The 22,529-nt window shown below is 39.6% G+C and overlaps 1 protein-coding gene across 1 annotated transcript in view; it reads right to left on the bottom strand.

Annotated features, from left to right (window-relative positions):
• Positions 1 to 19,728, bottom strand: part of marco (macrophage receptor with collagenous structure) — a 30,437-nt gene extending 10,709 nt beyond the window's left edge. Inside the window, exons 1-7 of the mRNA XM_085136123.1 lie at positions 19,482 to 19,728; positions 16,766 to 16,864; positions 15,375 to 15,529; positions 12,749 to 12,866; positions 9,654 to 9,716; positions 5,365 to 5,436; positions 1,077 to 1,145 (exon numbers count right to left, since the gene is read on the bottom strand). Coding sequence (XP_084992249.1) covers positions 1,077 to 1,145; positions 5,365 to 5,436; positions 9,654 to 9,716; positions 12,749 to 12,866; positions 15,375 to 15,529; positions 16,766 to 16,864; positions 19,482 to 19,590 — 685 coding nt within the window. The 5' untranslated portion in view covers positions 19,591 to 19,728. The remainder of the gene's footprint in view (positions 1 to 1,076; positions 1,146 to 5,364; positions 5,437 to 9,653; positions 9,717 to 12,748; positions 12,867 to 15,374; positions 15,530 to 16,765; positions 16,865 to 19,481) is intronic.
• Between the last annotated feature and the right edge of the window lie 2,801 nt (positions 19,729 to 22,529).

Genomic DNA, 22,529 nt, shown 5'->3' with positions numbered 1-22,529 from the left:
ACGTGGCCTGCAATGTAAAATGAGTTCGACAACCCTGTCCTAGGCGGTGGCACCGTAACTGCCATTAGTGATTGGGATTAGGGATGCACCGATACCGATCTGTTGTAGTTTTTTAGATTGGCCACTAGGGGGACATCCCGCGCTAAACAGGCACAGGGTTAGACGAGTGAGACTGGCGGCTCCAGATAAAAAAGAGAAACTGGAGGCTGCTGTAGCTAGGCTAAACAAAATGTCAGCAGTGTGGAACAGCCAACTTTAACTCAGGTTTTGGAAAAGCAAAGAAACATGTCAAGAGAAAATCCACGGACAGTTAAAATAACAGAGGCTCTGACTCATTTTATCGCTCTGGATGACCAGCCAATGCTGGTCGTGGAAAACATAGGATCTTCTCAGCATACTCGAGCCGCGATATGAAATTCCCAACCGCCCACACATCAGAGAGATAATTGTGCCAAAACTTTCTAAAGAGGTAAAGACAAGCAGTGTGTGCGCAATGTCAGTCCTCGGTTTAACGGCACAGTGGACTGATGATCCACGGGCAGATGAGGAGTTCATCAATGCCGAATACTTTCGTTATTTTGTTTGTTTGTTTACAATATGGACTCTCTGCAATAATTTAAAAGTTTATTTTATTTTCAAACCTAATTTGTATTTATTTTATTCCAAACAGAAGTGTTTATTTATTATTCTGAAAGCTCGAGACAGTGCCAATAGTTCAGTGATATTTTGTTAAATTACAATGTGGACACAATAATTTAACAGAAGTGCTTATTTTTCACTTGAAATTTTTTTGTGGTCATTTTTATTAAGATTTTATTTTTTATTGGCATCCAATTCATTGCACTTGTGTGTGTGTAATAAAACTGTTTGCTTAAAGAAAACTTTGACATATTTAAACGATGCCTCCTCTGTGCGGTTAATGAATGGTGAAATAAAAAATGTCATACAGTCTTTTACAAGTCAACAAGTGCAGAGAAAGAGGATGATTGGTCGCCCTAGTGTATAATCAATCTGCTTCAGTTTGAGTTTGAGTGAATCCTCAACACGGCTGCAATGACTTTAACCAAAAACCTTACCTGCACTGCCAGGGTCACCTTTCTCTCCCTTTGCACCTGGTCCTTGATCCCCAGGTGGACCCCCAGGACCTGCATTTGTAAAGACAACAACGGTGATTTTAAAATGTCTGTTTAACTTTTATGGGAGCAAATTTTAACTCGTAAATGTAAATGAACAAAAGACAGACATCCTAACCAGTTTCCTCTTATCTAAGGGTGACATTTGTAGTCACCAAAGCCGTGAAACATCCCAATAACATAAACTTACATACTTGTTTCAGCTGACGATCTTAGCAGCTGCTCACAATGAATAAACCAAACGCCTTCTGCAGGACAGGTTTATGGCCATCTGGCCTCAGTTACATGCAATGGGAATGTGCAGGTGAGGTGCTCATTTTTCCCAGCCTGCACCTGCACTCACTGAGCAGTTAGCCATAAAACATTATAAAGTCTGTTTGAGGTCCACTTGCAATTTTCTCTGCTCTCTAGAGTCTGAGATTCTGAGCAGAATGGAAAGACAAGTCGTTTTGACAGTTTCGGGAACAGTGTAGATGTTTTTTGCTGCTACTAGTGAAGGCTGGTCGGCCACAGAAGTGCGTCTGGTTGTTGGTTGTGTTGTTTCTTCCTTTGGACAGGTTAGTTTGTGTTGTGACTTTTCTCTTATTGATATAATGATCTTGTCTGCATTCAGGGTCCAATCCTGCCCTCCTCACACACAGTTCATGACAGTCAGGGCTTTTAAAATGAAGCATATTATTTATACCTTGATGATGGTGATAACATCTGGCTCTGGAGCTGTTTGGCTGCCAGTGGTACCGGTACATTGCACAAAGTTGTTAGAATAATGAAGAACGACAATGATCTCCAACATAACCTCCAATCAAAGCTAGACGGTTCAAACTTGTTGTGTTTTCCGGCACATTTGCATAATGACAGAAGCTGGTACCACTGACTAACCTTGGTGTCACAGAGGGAAACCAAACTGCTAGAAAAGTCTCAACCACAAAATACCTGCAGAGCGTAAGAAGCATCCAGAGGAGTCAGCTGAATGGGAAGAACAAGTAGAGGAAGAAGGCTGTAGGGATCGATGTAGTGACACTGTGGTAGCAACTCCAGGAAGAAGGAATGTGAGAAGCTCGAGGAACACCGAGAGCTCACAGAGGAGCCAGAGAAGAAGTGGAAAGGTTGGACTGAGGGTAGAGCTGGGCGATAGAACGATAACAATATGTATTGCGAAATAACTTTTTCTTGATAGAAAAGTTAAACTATTGCGATAGACCTCATCTCTCCTGTCCTCTTAAAAAAAAAAGAAGAACAGCCAATTCAAATTAAGTAGTGCAGAGCCGAACCAATCACAGCCGCAGCGTCACGTCAGGTGACTTGTTACGTACAGCACAAGTGCCAAGCCGCACATGTGTATTTGTTTGGGAAGCGGCCAGCCGCCGTGCCGCCGAGTAATGGAGGAAAAACCAACCGAGAGCGTGAGCGAAGGTTAGCGAAGAGAAAACAGATGATGGTTCCAACGCCGGAGAGATTGTCGAACGGAAGAGCCACAGAAGTTCAGTAGTGTGACGGTATTTCTGCTATTTCAAGTCTGACAAAAACAGAGTAGCCACTGTAAATGTGCCGAAAGCAAGTCTGGAAATACAATAAAGCGGTGCATGCTCAGTCTCTGACTGGAAGCGCTAATTCGTCATTCGGCTTTTGTCAGACTAAAGTAACTGTTAAACTGTTTGAAAAGCTAAACTATACAACAAGGAGAGATTGAGAATTTCCTTTTAGTTCTCAGTTTATTTGATATTGACAAAAGTTAGTCAATTTTGTCTGTTCTTCTGTAAAACAAACTAAGATTTATTTTTAGAATTAATATTTTGTTTCTAAGTGGAATTGACAATTTAGTCTGTTTTGTTTGTTCTGTTTTGAAACTTAAACGCTTTAGCGGCTGCCTTTTGTGTCGTTTGCAATATTTGTCTTTATTTATCTGAAACAGTCTCATGTTAAGCACATCTACCCTGTTGAACTTATTATGGGAAATAAATATTTAAATCAAAACAAGCTGCTGATTATTTCACATTTTACTTGTGAGCAACGGCACATTTAAATCTTACAAATATAGTTATTTGGCTTATATTGTGATATATATCGTTATCGCCTGAAATGAAAAAAAAAACATATCATGATATGAAAAACTCTCATATCGCCCAGCTCTAACTGAGGGAATGAAGCCCTCCCTGTTCACCTCTTATTAAGTCTGAGAGGATAAAAAGACATCTGGCCTCTTAAGTTTAAAGTGATACAGCGTGCTAAACAAAGTTCATGTGTGCTAATTGAAGCTATAATCAAAGATATAAGGAAGAGGAAGGAAGGCTCATGTTATTATAAACTGTTTGAAGTGAGTTTGACTCTGGCCATCGTTTTAGAGAACCCGTCTCCTTAATGGCAAATAACTGTCTTGTGGCTTTTTATCATTGTTTTGTTTATTCTTATTGCTTCCCCTTGTGGGACAATAAAGTATTGAATTGAATATGTTTAATTGACATGCTGAATGAGATATGCAGTTTGAGTAATAAAAATAATTCTATTTTTATTACTCAAACTGGTTGTGTGTGTCATGAACCAAAGTTCAGTACACAAGCTGGACCCAGATGCAGAGACAACACGCACAGGAGTACGAAAAATAAACTTTATTTCAACTAAAGGTGTCCCGGAAGGGTCAAAGGAAAACACGCGAGAAACTAGAAAAACCAAGGGACCGGGGGATGAGTTACGCAGGAACGCCGTAATCGGGACTGTGGGAGGCTGTAACAGAAAGAGGAAGAGAGTTACTGGGGAGCGGGGAAATAGCAGCATACGTGGGGGAGAGTATGAGTCTTACAGTCAAAGTGGGGCCGTGGGAGCCGGAGGGAGGGGTGAGGGTCCGCGGGGGAGCACCAGGAAAGTAGAGGCGATTGGTACCGGAGGCGATCCAAACTCCAGACGGGTAGGTGGCTCAAAAACACGCCGAGCTGTTACCGCTGTGAGACGACTAACGGACTGGCGTGGAGCAGCTGGCTGGGCTGGATCAAATAGTCCACCTGATAATCGCCTGAGATGGGATGCAGGTGTGGAGTTAACAGCCACACCCGTGGTCATCCCATCAGCTCCTCGGACACCGGGCCGCGGACCATGACAGTGTGTGTGTAGACATGCTCTCCTTGTGTCTCATCGTTTGCCTCCCTGCTTGTTTATCTCATTGCTGTCTCCGGCTGTAAGTCTCAGTGTTTCCTGTTCCTTCTCTCGTCCTGTGTTCAGTGTGCTAAGTTTTGCTTCCCCCGTCTCATCACATCTTGTTCACTCCAGCTGTTTCCACTTCCCTCGTCATCCCTCAGCGTATTTATTGTCTCTGTCTCCCTCAGTCTGTAAATCTGTCCTCCCTCGTGTCTCCGTGTCCTCTCATTCTTTCCATGTGTTTCAGGTATTTTGTGTTTAGTTTTCCCAGTTTAGGTTTTTTATGGTTGGCTTTTCGTTTCATTTTGTTTCTCTGTTTCGTTCATTATCAGCCACAATAAACGGCTCGTTTTCTTCCAGAAGCTCAAACATACATTTGTGCTTTTGAACTGGCTAAAGACAAGACTGTGCATGAGGATTATGTATATGAAACTACTTTTTGAAAGACTCCCTCAGACGATTCATTTATTCATGACCTGCATTCTCTGAGACTGTCTTTTGTTCTCGAAGATGAATCCTCATGCTTCTCATTCAGAAAGCGTTTATGAAGCAGCACAGCCTGAAACGATCATCGGTGTAAGTCAGTCAGTTCAGGCAGAGATGTGTTGTGCACCCACACCTGCTCCTAGGGTGGCCAAGGTCCCCCCCATTCCCTGCAGCTGTACCAGTGCCTCAGGTTTGGGAAGCTGGGGCTCAGCCAATCCCGTTTCCTGGTCTCAAATCAGTTAGGGCCCTGCTGGTTCCCGCTCCAGTACCTGGTTCTCAGGTAGGGACAGCGGGTGCCAGATCATCGCTTATGCCACTCCAAGGTAAGAGCAGCCATGACCCAGCCTGCTCCTGCATCCGTACTTACTCCTTGGGTGGGAGTGTCTGGTGTCTGGTCTGCCCCGGCACCCATTCTCGTTCCCAAGGTGCTAAAATATTGTCGCCAACAGTACTGAATGTTGCACTGGGGCCGTGCTTTGATCTGTGAGATGATATCTCCAGTCTCCCCAGTATCTAAGCTGGTTGTAAAGGATGCACTGAAGCAACTTTGATAAGATTTCAGAGAATGTGAGCAGCTCTTACTATAGCTGCCACATGGTGGACCATTTTCCAGTACCTGGCTCTCCTTGTTCTCCTTTGTCTCCCCTTTCACCCTTTGGTCCTGGAAGGCCGTTATCTCCATGGTCTCCTGGAAAGAAACATACATGGAGTATAATATCTGATGACGCAAGCATGCAGAAAAAAGCACACACGGCCAGTGCAGTTAGAAGACGACCACAAAACAAACCAATTTTATTACTGACTGTTACTCCACATCATATTTTCATAAAATGTATAAAACTTTGATTATAAAAAAGAAAGTGAAAATGTAAAGAACATAAAGTCCTCTACACAGGACTTGTGTTGTTGTTGTTGTTGTTGTGATCAGTTGGAATGTCTTGTTAATTCTTTCTAATGTGAACTATTTTTAGTGTTGTTTTTTTATATTATTTGTTATATTTACACACCAATATGCTATAAGATATTCTACAAAAGCAAAAAAAACCCTCTGAAATTCATTTTTTTGAAAAATAAAGATACAAACTACCCTAAAAAAGTAATTTCATTTAAAGGTGATCTTTTTAATTGGGGCACATTTTATATCAATGTAAAAGTAGAAAAATCTATTTCCTAAATAATCATGTTGTTTCCACAACATATGATGATAGTTTGCAAAATCCATGAGCTGCTAAAGTTAATAAATTTAACGTCTATTTTTATTTTTGTTGACTTTATTACGGAAGAAACTCGTGCCGTAGAAGCTATGCAGATGCTACACATCAGGAAAACAAAGTCACCTCAACATGGTTTTCTGTTGAACCGATTTAAAATAGTAACATGGTTTATTCAGCAAAATATACACTGTAGACATTAGTGTTTAGATCAGTTATATTAACCCTGTAGTTTCACCACAGAAGTAAAAGAGCTGATATCTTAAGTTTACATCGATCACAAAATCGAGTGGGAGTTAGCGACTTCCACTTGGTCAAACAGCTGAACTCTCGTCTCTCTATTCAGGAGATTCAACTTCACCGTAACTTAGCGGTTGGGTACTAGAAATTGAGAAACGGATGCTCTGTCTGTGCAACTTTCTACCTCAGGAAACAGCATGTCGAGAAAGGGGGGATCGGCAGAGTCTGAATTCGCCGGCTTAGCTCACATTAAATTGGAGAGAGGTGCCTTTTATGTTTCCAGTGATGCAAAGTGCTATGATAGTTTATCTGTATGTGCTTTTGCTAATAGTAAATCATCTTTATTCTTAATCAAAGATGTAATCACAGTATAAGTCTAATTATCATGAAGAACTGCAGTTTCTTACAGTTTGGTTTTGTGTTTTTCTCATTTTTGCCACGTTAGATTACAAAATCAAGAGGATTTGGATTTCCATTGATTTCTTGGCTCCCGTCCTACATCAACACAGAGCAGAAATACTTTTCTTCAGCCTGAATTCTGCCCTTTCTCTCCTCTCTCCATTCTATTTTTCACCTTGTGAAACTGTAAAGCCTGTTTATTATTGACATCACATCACTCAGGTGTCATATTTAAAATGAACAGATCCTCCGGTAGTTTTTCAGGTTTAATCAGAGGCCAACCTGGCAACCAAATCGTCAGAGGATGCATGATCGACATCTGGAGGACTGCGAAGCTGTTAGCGCTTGATCACAAGAGATTTCAAACCACAGGAAAGTCACTGGGGTTATTAGAGGCAAGTAAACACACAGCACGTGCATGCTGTTGCTGTTTGTAAGTGTAAATAAAATTCAAGCCTTGAAATCATAGCTTTCCTACTTTTTTTACAGTATGGGGTGACAGGTTGGTGAGTAGCACTGTTGCCTCAGAGCAAGAGTTCGAATCCACCAATTGGGCTTTCTGTGCATGTTTGCATGTTGTCCCTGCGTTTGTGGCCCTTTAGGTACATGCAGAGTAGGGTTAGGGTAATGATGCTAAATGGTCCATAGGTGTGAATGGTTGTCTGTGGTCTCCTTGCTAAAATAAAGCAATTTAATCATGTGGAAATTCATTGCATGATCATTTTTTTATGTTCATTCAAAGGTTGTTGTTTTTTTTTCTTGAGTGTAGGATCAGAGACTCCGACCTTTTAAACTGAGAGCAGGTTCCAGACCTTCCTCACATAGGGGTGCTGATTGAGATCCACAAAAGCACATCAGCTAATGGGGCCACAATGTCAGTAACGATGTACTTTGAATGTTATCATCGCAACTTTCTTCCTCCAGATTGATGAGTCAGAGATGAGTCAAAATAATGTTCTTTTCTTTGCCAACGTAATTATATCGAATATATAATTATAATATACATGATCTTTAATTGGACTTTAAATCTGAATTTAGTGGGAAAAAAATAGATAAAGACCTTTCCAAAGTTTCCAGTAGCAAAAACAAAATGTAAAAAAATAATATTTTTTAAGCCAGTGTTACATGTACTTAACCACATTTTAAGAAGTGATGTAGGCTAACACATCGTGCCACAATCTAAAGAAACTGACATCTATCAGCCAGGAAATGGTTACAAAACTATTCCTAAGGCTTTAGGACAGCAAATCATGTTAGCCATTTTTCACAAAAACAACAAAATGAAGGTGATGGACCGGCCCAGTGCAGACTTAAATATAATTGAGGTGCTTTGGCATGACCATAAACAGGCTGTTCATACTTAAAAACCTTCAAATGCTGCTGAATTAAAACAAATGCACCAAAATTCTTCCACCGTGATGTGAAAGATTATGACAAATGATTGGTTGGTAATCTTTTCAGGAGACAATTACATTTTTATATCGGTCCCGGTAGGTTTAGATATCTTTTCCCCAATAAATGAAATTGCAATTTAAAACCTGCATTTCCTGTTCACTCAGGTTATCTTTGTCTAAAATGATGCGATGATTTGAAACAAGTGAGTGCAACAGAAATACAAAAAGCTAAGAAATCAGGGAGCTGTCAAATACTTTGTCACCGCACAGAACGTGACTATTTTAGGTGACGGAGCTTGTTTTTCATTCATCTCTGTGGACGTCTGAAGCACTTCAATAGCAGGTAAATCTTGCATTAATTTTGTTAACTTGGGTATAAGTGCACTACACTTAAAACACTTCTTTTTACAGCACTCACTTTACATCCTTTTTAATCATCCTTAATAAGATTCACTAATTAAAATTTTCAGTGCAGTAAAAAAAGAAACATATTGACGCTTTCACCCCCACAACTGGTCACAGCAGCTGCCTGAGAAGGCTTCATCTTCTCTCTGTGCACCGACGCAAACTGTTTCTTCATCTTTTATCTTTCTCTAATATTCTACAGTCTTTACATAATGAAATGCACTGAGATAACGGCAATGACTTAAGATAAAAAATGAATTAAATTGATGATTAACTGAGAATTATTATGTGAGGACTCGGAAAAATGAAGATGTTAGTGAATCAACAATCTGTCCTTCGTGTCCTTATAGAGCCGAGTGTTTCACAGACAAATCAACCAACAAATAACCACAAAAAACCAACTAAATGTAATTATCATAAAATATAAGTTTGATCAAAGACTTTTTTTAGCAGAGAGCTTGAGGGCACGCGGAGTTTGATCTATTGGGAAATATATGCATTAGAGCTGGTTAATTTGTCAGTGTGAGTAAAAGTCCAGCCCTGATAGAGATTTCATGCAGCAAATGTCAGTGCACTACATTGTGAAGCTATGTGAAATAACGGCTGCAGCTCATCCATCAACCAGGTCTCATCATCCATCTGACAGGAGATGATGCGTCATCAATGCTGGGATCATTGCCAGAGCAGCAGCTGAAAGCTAATGTATTCTGCTGCACACGACCCCACAGCATCGTCTAACGAATGAAGTTTTTACAGTGGAAACTTTTCTTGTTCTTTACCAAAGCAGGTTTTAGACTAAACACTGCAAAAATAAATACAGATGTGACGCTGCTTTTCTGAATGATTCTGTCATCAGCTCGTTCCCTTTGGCCTCGGCTGCTGCTTTAAACTTACTGAATATGACGTTTCACAGATTTATGTCACATTTGAGGTGGCTGTAGCTCAGGTGGTAGAGCAGGTCATCTACTGATTGGAAGGTTGGTGGTTCGATTCCTGGCTTCCCCTAGTCTGCATGCCAAATATCCTTGGGCAAGATACTAACCCCAAATTGCTCTCCGATGCATCCATCGGAGTATGAATGTGTGTGAATGTTATCTAGAAAGCACCTAGAGAAATGTGCTTGTGCGAATGGGTGTGAATGCACAAGTTGTCTAAAGCGCTTTGAGTGCTCAGAAGAGTAGAAAAGTGCTATATAAGAACCAGTCCATTTGTTAATATAAATGCATCAATTACAGCTTCTGTAACTTTGACCTCACCTTTGCTGCCTTTTTCTCCTCGGTTACCTGGATGTCCATTGGTGCCTGGAGGACCTGGGGGTCCTGAGAACACATACGTAAATACATTGCTATGCTTGATAAACTTTAGAAAGTATTTTATTTAGGGATGGGGCCGATACTGTAAAATGTGCGTGTACTCATACTCGTAAAAGTTAACCGATACCATGAACCGATACCAACTTATTTCATTAATCAGAGGGTGGCTTGTCATTTCTGTTGTAGTTTTTTAGATTGGCCACTAGGGGGACATCCCCTAGAGCAGTGGTTCCCAAACCTTTTTCGCTGGGCCCCCCTTTGTTTTACAGAAAAATGTTCGCGCCCCCCTCGCGCGCGCGCACGCACGCACTAACACATCCTCCAACCACACACACACATATTTTGCTCAATTGCGGTTTATTTCACACTTCAAACATTTAGTAAACAATTAAGCAAATACAAGTAATCTGCACTAAATTACAGGTAGTAAGAAAATAAACTACTAACTCTTTTACACTACGTCCACACTTTTGAAAACGCAGCTGTTTCGTCCACACGTAAACGGCGTTTGGAATCACCGAAAACTGAGATTTTTTAAAACTCATTTTTTGCGTGTATGTGTGGACGAGGAATACAGATTCGTACAGTTCGTCAGGCAACGTCAAAGGTATGTGGCTTTTTTCACGTCACGCCGTGCGCACGTTATTGCTTACATGAGAGGAATTGCAGAATGGCAGATAGTCAGATTAACAGTATTTTGTCTCTATCTTCAGGTTTTACACGCTTACATATAAACAAGCAGTTACTGTCCCTCCATTTACAAAGTCAGAGGCATCACGGCGTAATTATTTTTACATGTAGTTGTTTTTTTCCTGTGTAATTATATTCAACATTTTTTTTTAAAAATGCCTCTCTGTGCAAAATGGGTTTAAAGACATAAACAGCTGTGGGATCCTGTTTGTCCGTGATTTGAACCGGGGAACAAATCGTGGCAGGATCAGCCTGATATTATTTGTATCCCACTGTAACTTTACTGTGTAAAGAGCAAACATCTCCAAAATTTCAGGAGTAGTTAGTCATTACAAGAAGTGTTGGTGAACTAAAAATCAAGAATGTGGGATCCTGTTTGTCCGTGATTTGCTCCCGACGCAGGGAAAACCAATTTTGCAGGGGAGACCAACCTCGGCACTTGTGCAGGTGAAGCCAAAGGAAGATATGCTTCACCATATTTTCTAGTCTTTGGCTTAGAATAAAGTTGGTTTGGAAGCATATTCAGCGATGCTTCATCTCCTGCTTTGCGTTTGTCTAGGCGCCCCGTGCTAGCAGTGTCCAAGCGTTGTTTTGTTTTTCCCTTTTCATGCCGCGCCCCCCCCTGCAATGGCTCTGCGCCCCCCCTAGGGGGCGGGCCCCACACTTTGGGAAGGTCTTCCCTAGAGACAGTGCCAATAGTTCAGTGATATTTTGTTAAATTACAATGTGGAGACTCTGCAATAATTTAACAGAAGTGCTTATTTTTCACTTGAAATTTTTTTGTGGTCATTTTTATTAAGATTTTATTTTTTATCGGCAGAGAATAAAATAAAACCTGTCTTCCAATTCATTGCATTTGTGTGTGTGTGTGTGTGTGGTAGAAGTATCGTTTTTTGTACTCTATCGGCAAGTACTCAGATCCAAGTATCGGTTTGAAAAAATTGGTATCGTTGCATCCCTAATTTTATTACAATATGTGCTATGATGCATCTGATTACACCTGAGGTATTGTTCCTGCATTATTACTGTTGTTCCGGGACAATCAGTCGCATTGATTAGTTTCAAGCTTGCTCTGTTGTCAAAGCTTTGCAACTTTCATTCCTCCTTTGCAAAGTGTACTTTAAATGCTCTATAGGCCAGCATCAACACCACATATGAGCTGGTGGAGGGAGGCATGGGGTCTGGGACTGGCTGCTCTGCTGCTGCATGGACCAGGGCTGTGTGGTTGTCTCTACCCCGTCTCATGGGTCTGTGAGTGGATTGCCCCACGCCACAGTCCCTGCCAGTGGCTGGTGTCCCCACCTGGCAGAGCATTGATGGTTCTGGATGTCAGAGGCTGAGTATTCAGTTGTGTACTGGCTCACTTTCAGCGGCTGCTTGGCAGGACCTGGCCCCCCTGACTCTGTCTGGCCCCTGCTGGAGTGTGGGGCGCCCTTGGGTCTCGGTTCCCTGGGCCTGGACCTCAGTCTGCTCTGGCACAGCCAGCTGTCAGCGGAGCATGCAGGCTCGTCACCACGACCCCGTGGGACTTCTGCACTGTGGTTGCTGGGTGAGCCCCCGCTCCAGGGCTCGTCTCTGGGCAGGGGCTACCATTGCCCCTGCTCTGGTCCTCCCGAGGCTCTAATGCTTTGGAGGGCATATGGATGTCTGGGGCCCGGGGCTCCTCTGTGCCTCCTCCTGGTTCTGCAGGGTGACCTCACCAGCCGCAGGTGGAGGATGAGGCGAGCGAGAGACCTCACAGCCCAGAGAGTGTCTGTCTCACTCATCCAAACTGGCAGCTGGTCCATAGTACAGGGGTCTGATAGCTGAAGGCTCTGCCTTCTATTCTACTTTTAGAAACTTGCTATAAATTCTTATGGTGTGGCCTCGTTATTCATTTTGCATGTGAAGATGAAGACTTTAAATTCAAGTCCAAATTTAAGAGAGAAATATTGTCTCTCTTTCTAGTTCCAGTTAACACTCTTGCTGCAGCATTCAGGATCAACTGAAGGCTTTTCAGGAGCTTTTAGAGTGACCCGATGATTATGTATCACAATAGAAGCGACCGGATGTTTCTAATTTTACCAAACAAATGAAGGCAGCCCTACATATTTGTTTACTGTGCATGCTAAAGGATAAATCTTGGTTAGAAATTCCTCATTAAATTCCTCGCAGTCTCAGCTACGCAGTGCAATCTAAAGTAAATTCTTGGTTAAACACCACATTTCTAAAATTTGTAGGACAGAGAACAATAACCTCAGTGTTGTCTAAATAACAATGATGTGAATCTAAAGCTTGAAATCAGACAACGCCCTGTGTGATAGTTGTTGCTTTACCCTGTTGTTGTGTACGTAAACACATGCACAGACCTGGCTTCAAGCTGATGACTGTTAGTTTGCCTTCCAGGTTATGGGTGGTGGTATTGAGCAGGCTCAGGCCGGTCTTCAGTTTGTCCAGCTGACCTTCCTCGCCACACAGGCCTTTAATCTGGTAAAATATGTGACTGTGATGTTAAAGTGTAAAAACATGGAAACACTTTTTTAAAGGAATTATTATAGATGAATAAGTTTCTAAATCTAAAGAAATACAAATCAGTACTCAGCTCCAGATCGGGGAAAACTATGGTTGCACATCCACACACCATATTTTTAACTAATCTCTGTATGATCTGAATATTGATATAGTCCAGGTAATGTGGAATAACACTGAGATTAATGTTAGCTTTATTTTGATGGGCATACCATCCATCAATCACCTGCAAAGACAGACTGTGAAAGAAGGAAAGACAGAAGTGTAAGACACCAAGTGCAGTGGTTCAGGCCAGCTACACAGAAAGTACACACCTGTAGTGTGTAAATGCAAGAAAGTAAAAAGCAGCTTTTTGGAGGATGTTTTTGTGTAAAGCTGACTAAGCCTTGTGCAATGTTAAGGCAATATTAAAATAGTAGTATTTTTTATTTTCCTGTATTCCTATTTTCTGTTGCCTACGTTGTGGGGTTCAGCAGATGGGGGAACCCTAAAGACAGCTGGGATGGCTCAGTGTGGAGAAACATCTGCGGCTCCAGTAGATTTTCTTGATGTACAAGCTGTGATAAGCTGATCTGAGCTACTGCTGCTTTTAGCTTTACTGCTCTTTGTGGATTTACACAACTCAATTCACCAAGATGTCAGCAGACGTTTGATGATTTGCCACGACTGATTACAGTTTTAAAAATGTGCTCCACTTTCTTTCCCACCTTAACTATATTTACCATATTATGTGTTGTCATCCATGTATACATTTTGCCATGATGGAGGGTCCGCTACACTCCTGTGCAGAGAATAACACACATGTATTCATATGTGTTATTGTTTTTAACTTAATTATTAACATTTTGTGTTTAAGTGTTTCCAGCTCATTACAGACTTCCTGGTGCTTTTTTTAATCAGGTATCACGACCATAGTGTTAAATTCCTGCTTATTACACAGAAACCACCACAGGTGTCGTTACTATTCTTTAAGTGTGCTTTAAAAGCTTATTACATAGTTATAAATGTGCTATTAGATAGAAACAAGTGGTTTTGCAGCTGTTTCCTTCTTATTACATGGAAACTACCTGAGATATTTCCAGGTAATAACCACACTTCTTTAAGTTAGCTTTAACGGTTATTAATGTGTTATTAAATGGAAACAGGCGGTTTGGCATTTTGTTTCCTGCTTTTTATATAGAAACTACTACTGGTAATTGAGTGGTAATAACTTAGAAATTACCACATTATTACACTCCTATTTTGTCCTTGTTACCCTACTATTACTGCTTTATTACCGAGCTCTATTTCCACATTATTACACCCAATTTTTGAGGCTCTTATTATCCTATTACATACATTTCAGGGTAATAATACTCAACTGTAACCATTGTTGCTGCCTTGATATTACTTGGATATTACATGGTTATTACTTTGGATATTAAAACTTAGAAATACTACATTATTACCCTCTTGTTTCCCCCTTGTTACCCTACCGTTACCCCTTTATTACCAAGCTGTAATAGAAAGTACTACCATAACTATTATAATATAAATATAATCTAAGCTTTTGAACTGCTCATCTCAGAGAAGAGAAAGGAACAAACAACTTATCACCTGATGTCCAACCATATCTTACCATCTATCTATGTGGCTTTTCCACATACGTGATTCTGGAATCATGACATCATTATATTTTCTCATTCATTGTATTGGTTAAACTCATATCTGATTATATTCTGATCAGTATTAAGCATAATTAAACTGTCATTAAAATCACATCTGACATCTCTGTTCAACCCTTAGTACCATTTCTCTTTCCCAGAATCTTTCAGAACATCATTTTGGGCTGGCAGCACATTTCTTATCTTTCACATTCCTGCAGCCACACACAGATACTCATCTACTGAGGCTGCAGCTACTCAGCTCATGTCTCAGCTAACATATTAATCAGACTTATACTTTGATTTATATCTTTGATTGAGAATAAAGATGACTCACTATAAGCAAAGCACATAGATAAGCTCTGTTATAGAGTTGTTATGACTATGATACTTGTCGTTGGCTGTGTGTGAGACAGGCGTGTGGAGAGGGGCACGGCTGCCCATCATCATGCATGATTGTGGCTTCTGTCTGGACAAACTACCATACAGGCCATTTTGGAATACTTTCCGGATGCGCTGTTTATTCAGTGATGGACTGCTTCTTAAATAGTACCTTTTTACATAAGCTCAGCACTTAAAACGCTTCCCATAACACACATTCCCATTGCACCTTTATGTATGCCCAAACTCTTTGTGTCACGTTCACACGCTCACATGCCAGCGAGTACATCAACGGCAATTTAGGGATCAACATATTGCCCAAGAACATGAGGCAGCGATTGATCCGCTCTACCAGAGCAACACAGGAAAGATCAAGTCAGCCGTGGGTCAATCCTACAAACTTCAATATCCATTGTGTCACATTATATGTAAAGAAGAGTACCTGGCTCTCCAGCGTCCATAGGTGGTGTCTCAGGTTCTTGGTTTCTCGACTGTTGTTTTGTATGAGAGTTTGGAAGCTTTCATAACCATGAGAACCATCATTGGACGTTTGCTCCTCTGATCTGGGGCGAGCCAGTGAAGCCTCCAGTGTGAAAACTGGAACCAAGAGAAAATGAACAAATATGTTTCACTATACTTTCTTCCCATGTATGTTAATGAGTAACACATCATAATAATGTCACCCTAACCTTACTAACCTGCATTACTAAGGTATTAGTAAGTGCTTCACCACTTATAAACCATTACTCCTCATTAAATACAAATATAAAAATTAATGATTAAGATGCTTATTTATAATTATTTATTTATAACATGGTCATTGTGGCATTTATAAAGTCTAAATAACTGATCAACAACGTCTTTAGATGTCTGCTGTCCAGAGAGATGGAGCAATTCAATTCAATTCAATTCAATTCAATTCAATTTTATTTATATAGCGCCAAATCACAACAAAAGTTGCCTCAAGGCGCTTTATAGATACAGAGAAAAACCCAACAATCATATGACCCCCTATGAGCAGCACTTTGGCGACAGTGGGAAAGAAAAACTCCCTTTTAACAGGAAGAAACCTCCGGCAGAACCAGGCTCAGGGAGGGGCGGGGCCATCTGCTGTGATTGGTTGGGATGAGAGAAGGAGGAGGAGTAACTGTGCTGGAAGTGTTTGTAGGGTCTACCTTACAGTATCGAGTGCTTTGAGGCAACTGTTGTTGCGATTTGTTGCTGTATAAATTAAACTAAATTGAACCTTGTCGCCATGGTGTTTGTTGATATGGTAGCATCACTGAACTTTTAAATAATGTCGTTTATTTCTGTCTTTGCTCATAAGTTATTTCATTCTACAGCGACAGGGGCTGCTTTGCAATGCTCCATCAGTGCTAATACTACTACTATTACTACTAATAATAATAGTAATATGTAGTAAGATTAATATGACTACTGTGCGTGTGCATTTAAAATGATAATGCTATAAAAAAAAAATATACAAGTTAAAAAGAAGTCATGAGGGATAAAAAGGTAGAATACTGTTTATCTTGATATCTTAGTCATATGCATCTTTTAACCATTTGTTAATCACTTATTTTGATTTATAAATTATACAATGAACATGTTATAAATAAGCTTATTGTCATGAATAAACATTTATATCTGTATTTATCAATTACATACTAGGGAGAATAAAATGTGATGGTGGATTAAACACTTTCTGATACCTTAATAATGCTCAATAGTGTGACATTATTTTAAAGTGCTACTCATTAATGTATTTTTTTTTTTAAATGGATTGATCTTGATTTCTTTATAGCTGTGAAATGAGATGATATGCAGCTGTACCTTTATAAAGAAGAAAAGCATTAAGGACTGTCTGCAGGATGAGGTAAATAACTATGACATGGAAACACCGTAGTTTCCTGGGCCGGGATGACTTCAGATCTGAAACACAATAATACACACACACATATATATATATATATATATATATATGTATATGTATATATATGTATATATATATATATATATATATATATATATATATATATATATATATACACACACACACACACATATATATATATATATATATATATATATATATATATACACACACATATATATATATACACACACATATATATATATACACACACACACACACATATATATATATATATATATATATATATATACACACACACACATATATATATATATATATATATATATACATATATATATACATATATATATATATACATATACACACACACACACACACACAATATATATATATATATATATATGTGTGTGTGTGTGTGTGTGTGTGTGTGTATATGTATATATATATATGTATATATATATATATATATATATATATATATATATATATATATATATATATATATATATGTGTGTGTGTGTGTATATATATATATATATAAACATATATATATATACACAAGTGAATCACTAACATTTATTTATTTGTTCTGCAAATAAATCAGTCAAGCAATAAATAAATCAATAAAATAATGCCAGTATATACATTGCACAAACCAAATACAGGAACTTATCACTTTGCTTTCAGTGCTTCCAAGGATAATACACAGTTTCTATTTCTAGGCTGTCATCAAAGCAGGAGTTTGTATTCAGGCATTTAGTACTGAGAAAAGCAGAGGAGAAAGAGAGAAATAAAGAGATAATTTTTTATGCATGTTTAAAACATCAGTATTTTAAAAGCTCTGTTGATTGTACCATAAGATGCTTTTCCATAGTTGGCATATGAGGAGCTGTTTTGAGTGAATTTTCATTCATGTCATTTTCTTTATTTCGTTTTTTAAATTTGAATCGTGGAAAACCTCTTAATGAGCAAACCTGCTGTCACTGAAAGAAAATATGAAACACTGCCACCACCTGCTGGTAAAGGTTGCCATTTCACTCTGTCCCAGGTTTAAGAATGACAGCCACTGTATTACTGACAGCACTTTAAATCAGCGGGCCACAGACCGGTACTGGGCTGTGAGCCATTTGTCACCAGGCTGCGAGAGTTGAGTGAAATTTATGGTTTTCGGGGTTTTAATCATTAACTCGGTTTCCCTGAGTCTTTTCCCGTGTTGTAGTTGTGCGTCTTATTTTGAAAGAAATATTTCCGCGTTACCATAGCGACCAGAGGGCATTAAGGGGCAGAGAGGAGGATGTTACTCTCAATGTTCTTGGTTCATTTCAGGAGGACGCTGCTAATAAAGTTACACAATTACACAATTTGCGTTTATTATTATATTTACAAAATACCACAGTTTTTGTCTCGGTCGTATCATTTTATTTTGTTGTATTTATCTGTGACACCTTAAAGGCCGGTCCGTGAATATATTGTTAGACATTAAACCGGTCCGTGGAACAAAAAAGGTTGGGGATAATAATAATAATAATAATAATAATAATAATAACAACATTAGATAATGACATTAGACTGATTTTTGATTTAGAGTGGGTGGGAAATGGGTTTTGTTGCAGTTTTCAAACTGTAAATTGTAAATTTTAACTGTTATTGATCCTTTTATCTTTGTCTTTAAGTCTATATTTATTTCTCTTCTTATATTTATTGTTTGTCTTTTGCACTGAGTGGAACCGGAGCCTCGCCTCGTCTCTCTATATCCTGTACTGTATATAGTAGAGATGACAATAAAGTTTACTTACGAGCACTAGAAGCAACAGAGTCTTACATTTGACACTGCAGTCCCCAGAATTAATTCAAATTGAATCAAATCATTTTTCTCTTGCCAGTATTCAGGTTACTTCTGTGTTTTTCAGTCCCACAGGTGTTTTTTTTTAGATGATTTGTTTGCTCTTGTACTTTCCTGTAAGTTATTCTTTGAACTGCTCTATATTCAGTTAAGTCATTATGTCGTTCCTTTTTGTTTCAGGAGTCTTAATAAACTCTCTCCCAAGACGAAACAGCCAACAAAACACTCAATATTGTTTTGTCTGTTGTCAACAGCAGCTTTTGTTTGTTTGCTTTTTTACCTGCTCAGGCAGCTGCCGTAAAAAACTTAAGGAAGCTGATTTTTTTGTTTTTGTCATCAAGTCTAATAAAGCACTTAACTCCACTGTTCATGTTTTTATTCAGTCCAAACTTTTCTTTGGTCGCATCGAGGTTGAAATTGGCTTTCACGATGGTTCAGTGTTTCTTACTTTACGAGAAATTTTTGGTTACTATAGCAAATTGAAAAATTATTTTTGTTAAACGATACTATAATGTTTCCACTGAGGTTTTTTTTCAGGTTGTATATGGATTATTCAAGCGTTACAACCTACCAGGAAGAAAATAATATCTCTTAATTGGCATTTCCATCTTCAGAGACTGCTGATGGCCAGTTAAGAGTTATGGATAAGTTTAGGCACATCTTCAGAAGCGACAGCACCAAAGGTTTGAAATTAAAAAGTAAAACAATCAGGGATTTAGGCCTTCACGTTCATTGTAACATGATAACTATTTTCCAAATCTCAACACAGTTTCTATGAAAGAAGTAACACTCACTGTCTTAGCACTCACCATCAGGCTGAAGGCTGTAGAGATCACTCCTGCTGAGTGACATGTCAAACAGTGGGTTACTCTGAGTGTATGTGACCTCATTCCTTGTCCTGTTCATTGCCGTCTCCATTCTTCCTATAGCCCCGAATGACCTTCACTTCCTACTTGGGAGCCTCTTTTAACATATGCAGTAGGTAAAAGATGACACTTCTTCCCCAGATTGCAACAGAAGCTCTGTACCAAAGAGCTCACATGAGAACCGACTGAAAGAGAGGAAGTAAAAGTATCTGATTTGTTGCTGAGTTGACTAAAATATTGCAGCTGAATTTTATTTAGCGTTACTGCTAAACAAAATGAGGAAGCTGGTGAGGTCTTACAAAACCATAACGGAAGTTGCAATTTTCTTGTCCAAGTTCTGGCCACTTTTATTCTTTGACAATGCAAAAAAGTTATGAAAATATTGGTTTGCAATAACGTACATACCCTACAGCAACGTTTTACAGCAAAGTTTTATTTTGTCCTCTGGCTTTGATTTCCTGTGTACAATGTTTACATTACCCTGAGTAATTTACCCACTCAGACTCTACATGATGTACAGTTCATACATGACATAGAAACAGTGGCGGTCCTAGCCTGTTAGGCGCCCTGGGCGAACACCCCCTCTGGCGCCCCGCCCCCCCCCCCCCCCCCCCACACACACACACACACACACACACACACACATGAAGAGGGAGAGAGTATGCATAGTATGCAAACGGCTACTAAACAGACATCATAATTCGTCATACAATGTGAACAGGACAAATCAACAATTGACACTGACTAATTAATATTATATTATTGTATATATTGTTTGGAGTTTAGTCTGTTACTGTTACTATTTTTACCATTTCTTCTTGGAGGAACTGTAACCCACATAATTTCCTTAGGGATTAATAAAGTATTCTGATTCTGATTCTGATTGTTTCAGGATGACCTGCCATTATCCAATGACACATCTGCTTACCTGTATCTTTTGCTCGTTTCTCCTTGTAGGAGTCATAATTAAATGTATTGAATTTTAATGATCACTGGGTTTTCATTTGTTTGGTTGCTATGGTGATGTGTAACGGGACTCACGTGGGTGCTAGCGGTGACATTAAGAGGGCGTTGTCAGTCTGTCTTTCACTGGTTTGATTTTGACAGAGAGCAGGGCTGGGTAGCCATAGTTTTTGTTGACCGCAGCACAACGAGTTTCCCCTTGTTGCATTAGAGCCTGTGATGTTTTAAGAGTTTGAATCGCGAGCCGATAACATTGCTCTGTAAACTTTTCAAGCACTTTAATAAACAAGCAAGCAATTCCACCTCTGGCATTATTGCGTAAAGTTGACAGCGTGTCAGGCAAATAGGCAGGCTCCCTCCCCAGCCTCTAGCGACTGTGGAAGTCGCTACACTCCTCTTCTTTTCTCTTTTTTTAAACTTTAAAAACGGGTTGTGTGTGAGACTTTAAATAAACAAAATATAAAATATACATTTTAAATTGTTATTGATCCCTTTACCCCGAGTCCTAAAGTGTATATTTATTTGTTTTACTCTTAAATATTTATTGTTTGTTTACTTGCACTGCTGTAACTGGAGCCTCGTCGTCTCGTCTCTCTATATACTGGACTGTATGCAGCGGAGATGACAATAAAGTTTACTTTGACTTCAGCAGCGAGCAGGCGCACCGAGGGCTCTCGCGCTCACTTTTCGCGTATAGAATTTTGAAAAAACATCGGTGCAAATTATAAGTCTGTATGATGATGTCTGGTGTTTTCGTGTTTGCTGTTTGTTTTTATTTTGTTTTATTTTGCGAGTTGGTAATTTTTACTGCTCCAGCCAGCCAGAGAATCCCCCGCCGCCCTGCACTCTCCTCCCTGTGCCGCAAGCAGCAGGCGCACCTCGCAAACGGAGGGCGCCCTTACTCCCATGGGCGATAGAAAACCTATGCCATTCCCAGTATGCGCTGGCTGATGTCGGGGCATCATGAGTACGAGCAATTTTTATTTTTTTTTACCGATTCTCGTGATGCCGCCCCCCACCACGATGCCGCCCCGGGCAACCGCCCGTGTCGCCCGTATCTAAAACCGCTACTGCATAGAAACATTTGAAAAGTTGTGATAAATAGAACAAAATAATATTTGCAAATATATTAATGTGTGTGTGTTTGTGAGTGTGCGCACGTGTGTGTGTGTTTGTGTGTTTACAAAGATCTGTCTGTCAGTCTCTTTCTGCCTTCTCATCTTACTCTTGAACAAGATCCCATGAAATCCCATGAGACTTCTCCACTTGGAGCGATCAATCATCCCACAGTAGGCACTTGTGGCAGAGGTGTGGTCCCTGGCTCAGCTGCAGGGGAGAGATGGTGCAGTGAGTTTGAGGGGGCGGTGCCAGCTGAGGCCACAGGTCTTGATGATCTGTGAAGTGAAGCCAGAGACCGGAGCGAGAGGAGTGTGTGTGCTAGTGATGGGATTTCCGGCTCTTTTTAAAGAACCGGCTCTTTCGGCTCCGAACCGGCTCTTCAGGTTGTTTTGTTGCTTTAATTAATTTATTAACAATAATATAAAATTATGCACAAAAAGAAAGACTAATGTAAAAAAGTGGTTTTATTTATATATGTTTATATATAAATATATGCGGTGGCCCCTAGAGACAAAACACAAACTCCAAAACACATTTCTAGCATGAACTGAACTTCCAAAACAGAGCTACCTATATCACTTAAATTACACAACTGAAAGCATTAAAGCATATGTGTATTGTTTATGTATTTATACACAAGCACTCATATATATTCAAATAATAAAAAAACAAACTTTCATTTACCTGTTACTACCACACACCAAATCCGGTTGTTGATACTTCCTGGCTTGTGTAGCCACGAGGTAACAAAAGCTCAACACTGCGCCCAGCATCCTGGAGCACTTCTGTTGTCTTTTGTACGTGTTTTGTTTTTTTATGTGCTTCGGAGTTTATACGTGTTTTTACGTGTTTTGGAGTTTTTACGTGTTTTGGAGTTTGTACGTGCTTTGTCTCTTGGAGCCACCGTAA

The sequence above is a fragment of the Neolamprologus multifasciatus genome, chromosome 16, assembly GCF_963576455.1.
Source record: "Neolamprologus multifasciatus chromosome 16, fNeoMul1.2, whole genome shotgun sequence".
NCBI lineage: Eukaryota > Metazoa > Chordata > Actinopteri > Cichliformes > Cichlidae > Neolamprologus > Neolamprologus multifasciatus.
Note: the sequence above shows the minus strand (reverse complement) of the source record. Positions and strands in the feature narration are given on the sequence as shown.